Source organism: Lithobates pipiens, unplaced genomic scaffold (assembly GCF_037356315.1).
Source record: "Lithobates pipiens isolate NorthernLeopardFrog02 unplaced genomic scaffold, aLitPip1_a1.2 Scaffold_30, whole genome shotgun sequence".
NCBI classification, from domain to species: domain Eukaryota; kingdom Metazoa; phylum Chordata; class Amphibia; order Anura; family Ranidae; genus Lithobates; species Lithobates pipiens.
In genome coordinates this window covers 9,552,119-9,562,436 of record NW_027507791.1, presented here as the reverse complement: position 1 = coordinate 9,562,436, position 10,318 = coordinate 9,552,119, and the positions used below count along the sequence as shown (strand labels likewise).

The window sequence follows — 10,318 nt, the reverse complement described above, 5'->3', positions numbered from 1 at the left end:
GAAAGCGCACTCTACTAGGGCTGTAAGTGCTTCTTGGGCAGTGCATCACCAGGCCTCCCTGGCTCAGATCTGTAAGGCTGCAACTTGGTCATCAGTCCACACATTCACCAGATTCTATCAGGTGGATGTCAGAGGGCAAGAGGATATCGCCTTTGGGCGCAGTGTACTGCATATGGGAGGGGTTATATAGAGGAGGAATTCTCCTTAATTGGAGTTAACCAGTGTCCAATCACCAGAGGTGCCTATATAACCCACTATGTAATGAGCTCCTGTGTCCCGTGATGTACTCTCAAGAAAAGGATTTTACAGGTAAGCTGTCTATAAAAATTATATTTTAATACACAGCAGTTTCTGAATTTTTCTGGCGGAATGCTTATGTCATTTTGACGCCACAGGGAGGGGGGTGTGACCTATTTCTTCACATTTTGCATGTTTTGATTGGTGATTGATGTATTTAAATTCTGTTTTTGACACTGTTGCACTGTATCACATGCCTGACGAAGGGGTCCTGCGTGACTCTGAAACGTTGCACTTTCTTTTGTGATGTGATTCTTTCCATTAAACCTTTTGGACGAAAATTACCAATCCATGGTGTGCTGATGAATATGTACGCTCCTTCCCACATCAGGTCAGAGACAGGCCGGCAGTGGAGTGGGAGGTGGGAGGTGGGCAGTGCTGCAGCTCAATCTCTATTGGCAGCCATCCGGCCTCTTCTTCTAGTATTCTAGTCTTCAGGAAAATGGCGCCGGTGGAGACATTTCGCCGGTGGCAAAAATTCAGGAATACAAGAATTTCCTGGGACATTTCCCAGGAATCGCAAGATCCGGAAAAAGGGTCTAAATCCCAGGAAATTTGGGACAGTCGATAAGTATGCCATATGCAAACTTGGTATCTCCCATTCCATCCCACCCACACGCAAACTTGATAACTTCCATTCAAACCCCCCCCATATACACAAACTTGGTATCTCTTGTCCCCCCATATGCAAATTTTGTATCTACCATACCCTCTATATACAAACTTGGTATCTCCCATCCCCCCATAAGCAAAGTTGGTATTGCCCATCCTTCCATACGCAAATTTGGTTTCTCCCGTTCATCCATACACAAACTTGGTATCTCCCATTCTACCCCCATATGCAAACTTGGTATCTCCCACCCCGCCCCCTCACACAAACTTTTTAACTCCCATTCCCCACACACAAACAAACTTGATATTTCTTCTCCCCCACATACGCAAATTTGGTATCTCCCATTGCCTCCATATCTCAACTTTGTATCACTCATACCCCATATGGAAACCTGGTATCTCCTGTTCTACACCCCCACACAAACTTGGCATCTCCCATTCTCCCCCATATGCTGACTTGGTATCTCCTGTCCCCCACATATACAAACTTGCTATCACCCATTTCCCCCCATTTGCAAATTTAGTATGTCCCATGCCCCCATATACATACTTGGTCACTCCCATTCCACCCACACACAATCTTTGTAACTTCCATCCACCCCCCTCCCCCATACACAAACTTGGTATCTCCCATTCCCCCCATATGCAAACTTGGCATCTCCCATTCCCTCACATGCAAACTTGGTATATCCCATTCGCGCCCCCCCCCCCCCCCCCCCCCAGGCAGACTCACATTCTCCCCCCATACGAAACCTGGTGGGGCTAAAAATACCAGGAGGTGAGCATGGGGGGGATACCATGTGTGTTTTTAGGGGGGGAGCATGCTAAGTGTATTTATCTCCACCCTCTTGGTATCTCATAACCCCTAATACACACGCTTGGCTGCTATATCCACCCCCCCCCCCCCCATACAGCTAATATAACTCCTCCCTATAGTCTTTATTGGAAGGCCCTGTGACAACTGGGAGACAAGTACAGAGCGTTGTCACCCTACTACAGGATGTATAAGGATCAATGGGGATTATTTCGCGAGAACTGCCGATGGTGAAACAACACCGATATGTTGTAAAATATTTATTGAGGAATAAACAAAACATGAAGTATACAGCTCCAATACAGGGAAGGGGGCGGGGCTAGCAGGGGGCGGAGTCTTGCTGCACCATAGGAAATCTAGACTAGTGACACATCACGTGACTCGGTAGCCACACCCCCTGTCCCTGAACGTCTGCGCGACTCTACCAATAGTCACGTGTATTCTGCAGCCAGCCAATGAACAGGCTCCAACTCAGAGGGGCGGGGGAGCGGACGAGAGAAAGCTCTGCAGCGTGGCCCCGCCTCTTCCGGTGAGCCCAGTTCCGCTCGCCATGGCTCGGTTGGTACCGGCTGTAGCGCTGCTCCTGGTTTTGTGCGGATCGGTTCGGTCCATTTCCTTCCAGCTGCCGCCCAACAGCCGCAAATGTCTCCGGGAGGAAATTCACAAGGACGTGCTGGTGACCGGGGAGTACGATGTGTCCGAACCGCACGGCCAGGGCCAGGTCCGCCTGAAGGTAAGCGCGGCTCATACCAAGTGTGTGTAAGAAGGGGTTGGGGGGGGGAAGATACCAAGTATGGGGGGGTGGAAGGTGAGTTTTTGGGGGTAGTTATATCAAATGTAAGGAAGGTGTGAAGAGACCAAGTGTTGGGGGCATGAAATGCCAAGTGTGTCGGGGGGGGGGGAAGAGTTTGCGTATCGGGGTATTTACCAAGTTTGCGCACGGAGGGTTTAAAATATGTTTGCGTACGGGGGGGAAGAAACAAAGTTTGTGCACCAGAGATGGGGACGGGTGCCAACTTTGCGTATTGGGGGGACGGGCGCCAACTTTGCGTATTGGGGGGGGCGGGCGCCAACTTTGCGTATTGGGGGGGGCGGGCGCCAACTTTGCGTATTGGGGGGGGGCGGGCGCCAACTTTGCATATTGGGGGGGGCGGGCGCCAACTTTGCGTATTGGGGGGGCGGGCGCCAACTTTGCGTATTGGGGGGGCGGGCGCCAACTTTGCGTATTGGGGGGGGCGGGCGCCAACTTTGCGTATTGGGGGGGGCGGGCGCCAACTTTGCGTATTGGGGGGGGCGGGCGCCAACTTTGCGTATTGGGGGGGCGGGCGCCAACTTTGCGTATTCGGGGGGCGGGCGCCAACTTTGCGTATTCGGGGGGGGCGGGCGCCAACTTTGCGTATTGGGGGGGGCGGGTGCCAACTTTGCGTATTGGGGGGGGGGCGGGCGCCAACTTTGCGTATTGGGGGGGGGAGGCCGCCAACTTTGCGTATTGGGGGGGGGGGCGGCCGCCAACTTTGCGTATTGGGGGGGGGGCGGGCCGCCAACTTTGCGTATTGGGGGGGGGGCGGGCCGCCAACTTTGCGTATTGGGGGGGGGGGGCGGGCCGCCAACTTTGCCTATTGGGGGGGGGCGGGCGCCAACTTTGCGTATTGGGGGGGGCCAACTTTGCGTATTGGGGGGCGGGCGCCAACTTTGCGTATTGGGGGGCGGGCGCCAACTTTGCGTATTGGGGGGCGGGCGCCAACTTTGCGTATTGGGGGGCGGGCGCCAACTTTGCGTATTGGGGGGGGCGCCAACTTTGCGTATTGGGGGGGGCGGGCGCCAACTTTGCGTATTGGGGGGGGCGGGCGCCAACTTTGCGTATTGGGGGGGGCGGGCGCCAACTTTGCGTATTGGGGGGGCGGGCGCCAACTTTGCGTATTGGGGCGGGCGCCAACTTTGCGTATTGGGGGGGGCGGGCGCCAACTTTGCGTATTGGGGGGGGGGCGGGCGCCAACTTTGCGTATTGGGGGGGGGACGGGCGCCAACTTTGCGTATAAGGGCTTTCACACTGGAGCGGTGGAGAGTTTTTTTTTTTTTTTTTTTTTTTTTTAATCGCCGTGTTTTTTTTGGGAGAAAATCGCCCAGCTCTACTGCTAGCATCTTTGGAGCTCCTGCCCATTGAAATCAATGGGGCAGCACGGCTATAACGCCAGCATAGGGTCCTGCTAGCAGCCAAAAAGCACTGCTAAAACAACGGTAAAGCCGTTGCCACCCCGCATGTGAAAGGGGCCTTAGGGTTTGAAGGTGGGGGGCGAAGCATTATATCAAGTTTATGGAAGGTGGGGGAGATAACAAGTGTTTGTATTAGTTGAAGGCAAGAAATGGGATTATAGCTGGTCTTAATTAATCAATGCATATATACATTCAAAGATATAACATTTATAAAGATTTCTTTATTTTTATAGAAAATAGAAAAAGGCTTCAATTAAAATTGATTCACAAAGTATATCAAATTAGCTTTTTCTTCGGGTCGCTTGTTGTCCCGCATAGGTGAAGATGGTCACAAATGGGTGTTCTATCCCAACGTTTCGCCAATGATGCCTTCCTCAGGGGATTATTTGGGACCACCAATATTAACCCAGCTCTCCTCCGGTCCTAAATCAGGGAGCGCAAAAGCAGGCCCCCCCCCCCCCAAAAAAATGGCTGGAGAGCCGGGGCGACAGCACGTTTTTTGTGATGCTACAGTGTCTAAACCGAGGTATTTCAGAGTAAGACTGATCTTTTTACCATCACATCTCTTTGGCTCCCCTGCGTTACCCATCATGTATTACTGAGCATATTTATAAATTGTAGCCTGGTCCTTTCATACCTCCTGTGGTTGTGCATGGCCTCCCCCACCTTTGTTCTGGCTGAGGTTTCTTGGGGGCCCCCTGCTTTTGCGCTCCCTGATTTAGGACCGATGGAGAGCTGGGTTAATATTGGTGGTCCCAAATAATCCCCTGAGGAAGCCGTCATTGGCGAAACATGTTTGAATAGAACACACATTTGTGACCATCTTCACCTATGTGGGACACCAGCGACCTAAATGAAAAAGCAAATTGTATATGCTCTGTGATTCAATTTTAATTGAACCCCCTTTCTATTTTCTGTAATAAAGATATCTTTATAAATTTTATATCTTTGATATGTATTGATTAAGCACCACTATAATCCAATTTCTTTCCTTCAACTATTTTCAAAATCCAGGGTGAGGTGCATTATATTTTAGAGTCGCTCAAATCCACTCGCTAAATGTTTGTATTAGGGAGATGGCAAGTGTGCATGGGGGGAGAAGATGCAAAGTTTGCGCATGGGGAAATAACAACTTTGTGGTGGGGGTAGATATCAAGTTTGCATGCGGTAGGGAGAAGGGCTACCTGAGAGCTTGAAGGTGAGCTGGGAAGGGGAGATACCAAGTTTACGCATGGGGGAAATACCAACTTTGTGTGTGTGGGGGGGGGGGGGGGGGAATACCAAGTTTGCATGAGGTAGGAATTATATCGAATGTATGGAAGGTGGGGAGATGCCAAGTGTGTTTGCATACGGGAGGGGGTCCAGGAAATTGGAAACGGGTGGTACCAAGTATGTAGCTTGTATTGATATAAGAGAGACAAAGCAGCATCTCCATAGGACGGAGCCTGTAGTTTGATGATTTGGCCATATTATTATTATTCAGGATTTATATAGCGCCAACAGTTTGCGCAGCGCTTTACAATATGAGGGCAGACAGTACACTTACAATACAAATCAATACAGGAGGGATCAGAAGGCCCTGCTCATTAGAGCTTACAATCTAGAAATATAGTGTAAGACCCCTTTTAAACCTAAACTGCCCCACGGTCGCAGTAAAACGTCACTGGTTTTACCTGCACTGCCGTTTTGTGGGTGGGAGCGGGGCAATTTTAACCCCCAAGAAGGGATTAACGAGGGTTTAAAAGCGCCTGTGCCGATGCTTTGGTAGCGCTGCCCATTCATTTCAATGGGCAGGGCGGGTTGGGAGCGAACCCAAAATGCTGCTTGCAGGACTTTTTTTTCCCGATCTGCAAGCGCACCGCCCCACTGTGAAACTACTCAGGTTTTCACACTGGGGTGGCACGAGAGGTGTTTTTCAGGCGCTATTTTTAGTGCTAATATGCCTGAAAGGCGCCTCAGTGTGAAGGAGGGCTAAGAGTAGGCTCTCCCCACCCATGCACAGCATTCAGCAGCTTGGTATCTTCCCGGCCACATTACTCTGCCACTTCCCCATATGTTAGTCTGAACACTTGTGGCTGCTGTATGGTGGAAGTGGCGTGTATAGGTCCCTCCATCCCCCCCGAGGGTATTTGTAATATGGCACACTCTAAATAAAGGAAACTTTGCATGTGCTTTATATCCAACATGTCTGATCACAGGTTATGTGCCGCCACATGAGAAGGTGACAGACAAGTTATTCCAGGTGGGGGAGGGGTGACACCTGGGAATCTGTCATTTGTTTTGGACAGGCAAGATATTTGTACCTGAGAGCAGTGCTGTCCCTAATCAGCCCTCCCCCATCCACTGACAATTCCACAGCTGTCCTTTTCTTCCAGGGTAAAGCATATTGTCACCAGATGCTGGGGGGGCGGAGGGGGGGTTTAGTATAATGAAATTGTCCATTCTTTGCCGCCCCCCCCAACTGACCAGTTGTATCCCTTAGCTGCGGTGTGTGTGTGTGGCAAGACCTGATTGTGTGCTGACCAACCGGAACATCTCATTTTAGATCACGGACTCTGCTCAGCACATCCTCTACTCCAAGGAAGATGCATCCAAGGGGAAATTTGCCTTCACTACAGAGGAGTATGACATGTTCGAAGTCTGCTTTGAGAGCAAACACCCTGCAGGTTAGTGCCATCCTGTATGATACGCTTTATTTGGGCTGTTCCTGAATGTCAGATTCTGACCTGTTCCATCTTCTCAGGCTCTGGACGTGTCCCCGATCAGATGATTGTTCTCAATATGAAGCACGGCGTGGAGGCCAAGAACTATGAGGAGGTGAGCTGTGATATCGGTGAATGTAAGCTCTGTAGGAGGGAGCTGGTGGGGGGTAAGCAGTTTCGTGTGTCTTGGCGTGTGTAGGGTCCTGGTGAGGGTGAAGAGGAAGCTGCATCCAGCCTTGTGCAGGTTTATGGTAGAGGTAATGAGGGATCTAAGTCCAACCTTTTGTTGGGTCATGGGGGGGATTTGAGAAGGGGGCTGTGGCCAGCCTTGTGTAGGGTCATAGTGGGGCTGATGAGGGATCTGGGTCCAATCTTGTGTAGGGTTGTTGTGGGGGTAATGAGAGCTCTGTGTCTGGCCTTGTAGGGTCATAGTGTTAGTAATGAGGGATCTGTGTCCGACCTTTTGTTGGGTCATAGTGGGGTTAATGAGGGAGCTGTATCCAGCCTTGTGTAGGGTCATAGTGGGGGGAATGAGGGATCTGGGTCCAGGCTTTTGTTGGATTATGGAAGATTTGAGGAGGGCACTGTGTCCAGTCTTGTGTGGGGGTAATGGGGAACTAAGTCAAACCTTTCCTTGGGTTATGGAGGATTTGAGGAGCGAGCAGTGTCCAGCCTTGTACCCAGTTATGATGGGGAAGCTGCATCCAGCTTTGTGTAGACTCCGGGTAAGGTGAGGAGGCTGCTATGGACAGCCTTGTGTTGGGCCATGGCAGAGGCAAGGGGGGAGCTGCAGCATTGTGTAGTCATGGTGGGGGGGTGATAAGGGACTTGTGTCTAGCCTGTCATGGAGGATGTGAGGAGGGAGCTTGTGTCCATCCTTGTGTAGGTTCATAGTGGGGGTGATGAGGAAGCTGTGTCCAGCCTTGTCACTGAACATGACCAAGGAATTAATGATGATAATGGTAGATATTGCTGTCCTTGTTTAGATTGCAAAGGTGGAGAAGCTGAAACCACTTGAGGTGGAGCTGCGCCGTCTGGAGGATCTTTCTGAATCCATTGTTAATGACTTTGCCTACATGAAGAAGAGGGAAGAGGAAATGAGGGACACAAATGGTGAGCCACTTTTTATTCTGTTCTTTCTCTCTCCTGCATTTCCTGCTCACCCTACTCTCCTCCATTTCCTCTGTTCCCTGTGTTTTTTTTTTTTTTTTTTTTTTTTTTATCACCTGTCTGCCCATTATCCTCCCCAAATTCTACTTTCCCCTCATCCTCTTGCCCCAAATTGATGAACTTTCTTTCCTCTTGCAGAGTCCACCAACGTGCGAGTTCTCTATTTCAGTATCTTCTCCATGTGTTGTCTGATGGGATTGGCAACGTGGCAAGTTTTCTACCTGCGTCGCTTTTTTAAAGCAAAGAAACTCATTGAGTGAGGGGGGCAAATCAGTCCTTTAAATCCTTCCCACCCCCTTTTTGTCCTCCCCTCGGGAGTTGATCTGCCAGCAAATCATTGCCGGACTGTGTGGCGATCTTCCAGCAGCTACAGCCACAGGAAATATTTGTCTGTCGAAGTTCCCTGGTGACATCTCCTTCCCGCCACCCTGTACCACCTGCTACAGCACCAACAGACTGTACGCCCAGCCCCCGTCTTCAGTGCACCGCCGTTTGCGGGCTTTGCGCTCTTTCAGCTGTATATTTGGGATTTGTGTTTTTTTCACATTAAAGAGGACTTGTGGGTGAAATGTGTGTTCTTCAGTTTGTTTTGAAGTGATCAACAGAGGTGTGCACCCGGCCTGTCATCAGAGGGATATGGGTGCTAGGCCTGTGATCAGAGCATTGTGCGTATGTGTGCACGCACTCCGGGCATGTGATCAGAGAAGTGTGTGCACCCCTGGGATGTGATCAGGAGTTTGTGCGCACACCCAGCCTGTGATCAGAGGGGGATGTGTGCAGGTGTGCGCGCCCGGCCTGTGATTAGAGGAGTGTCTGCACGTGCCCGGCCTGTAATCAGGAGTGTGCTTATGTTTGCACGCACTCCAGGCCTGTAATCAGAGGAGTGTGCATGAGCCCGGACTGTTATCACAAGAGGTGTGCCTGACCTGTGATCAGAGGAGTGTGTGCGCGCGCATGCCCTGCCTGTGGTCAGAGGAGTGTGTGTGTGCGTGCACGATAGATGATTGCTAGATTGATGTGAGAATCCCTCCCTCTATTGTGTTCTGCTGGAAGGGGATCTCTCCCTGCTGGAAAGAACACAATGATAGCTGCTGGAAGTAATTGCATGTAAAAAAAAAAAAAAATCCGACAGGCTAATTGTACCCACGTTGATTGACTTGGGTACAACCAACCTTGCCCATTAATGGATCGAATCTCGGACGGTCCTTGCTGAACTAGCCAAAAGTCAATCCATCTAGCAAACAAATGCACAGCAGTAAAGGGTTAAATCAAAGTAAACTGTCTCATCTGATGACATAACTTATTTATTGCCTCTCCCCTCTATGCTGACAGGTCTGGCATGTGGACATGAATGATCGCTGCACAGGCTGACAGTCAGCCTGGTAGTAAATAAGACTGTTTGACTGTTTGCAGTGACAGTTCTGAGATGAGGTGACAAGGTTTACTTCAATTCAACACTTTATTTTGTGCATTTGTCTTCTTTTAGAAGAAGAGAGAGAAGGGAGCTGCTGAAGCCCCTAATGCACCCCAGAGTCCCGAGGTGGAGGCAGGCTGATGTCTTTGGAGGCGGCACAACTGAACTCTGGGGGTGGGGGGGATTGCCTACCCCAACACCCCCCTGGATCCAGCAATTATCATCATGATACTCACACAGTACAGGTGCTGTGGCTCAAAGCACCTACTGTGTGACTATCATGATGATCCTTGCTGTATAATTTATATGGGCAACAGCAGGGCATCGAATGGGGAAAGTGTGTATGTGTGTGCACGCGCACTTTGATCTCCCTGTACTTTTTCTGAGACTTCTCAGCAGCAGATTCCTCTTTGTGCTGACTGTGTGATGAAGAGGTGAGATTAACCTCTGCTCTGTGACTGCTGGCTGCATCGATTATTATGGCTGCCAGCCTGAGCCTGCCACTGTTATTCCGCTGATTCCCTCAGACCGAGCTACACCATCCTTGGCAATTACTTGTTGAAGGAGGAAGGCAGTGAGGAGGCCCATGATATCACACTGCCAGCATCAGCAGGGACTGTGAGCCGGGACTTTAATTTTACTATTGGCAAATGTGGTGCCGGACCCCCCATGGATGAACTGACGGGGCCCACCTAGGCCAGGAAATGTCATTTATTTACCATTCGGGAGCCTTGGGGGGGAAAGATTATGTATTACATTATGCGTATACTCTACATTGTTGAAGCTGCGGTGTGGCCGAGCCCCCTACAGGAGGCCCAGAAGGGTATCACCTTATCTGTGGCCTTGGGTGTGTGTGCCCCCACCCTGTGATCAGAAGGTGTGTGTGTGTGTGTGTGTGTGCCCACCCTGTGATCAGAAGGTGTGTGTGTGCCCACCCTGTGATCAGAAGGTGTGTGTGTGCCCACCCTGTGATCAGAAGGTGTGTGTGTGCCCACCCTGTGATCAGAAGGTGTGTGTGTGCCCACCCTGTGATCAGAAGGTGTGTGTGTGCCCACCCTGTGATCAGAAGGTGTGTGTGTGCCCACCCTGTGATCA

The 10,318-nt window shown here is 50.7% G+C and overlaps 1 protein-coding gene across 1 annotated transcript; it reads left to right on the top strand.

The window, feature by feature from the left end:
• The first annotated feature begins 2,236 nt into the window (after positions 1 to 2,236).
• TMED10 (transmembrane p24 trafficking protein 10) lies at positions 2,237 to 8,378 on the top strand. Its single transcript, XM_077463638.1, has 5 exons — positions 2,237 to 2,456; positions 6,483 to 6,603; positions 6,681 to 6,754; positions 7,626 to 7,752; positions 7,948 to 8,378. The coding sequence occupies exons 1-5, from the start codon at positions 2,274 to 2,276 to the stop codon at positions 8,067 to 8,069; spliced, it is 627 nt and encodes a 208-aa protein (XP_077319764.1). The 5' UTR covers positions 2,237 to 2,273; the 3' UTR covers positions 8,070 to 8,378.
• Positions 8,379 to 10,318: the final 1,940 nt, after the last annotated feature.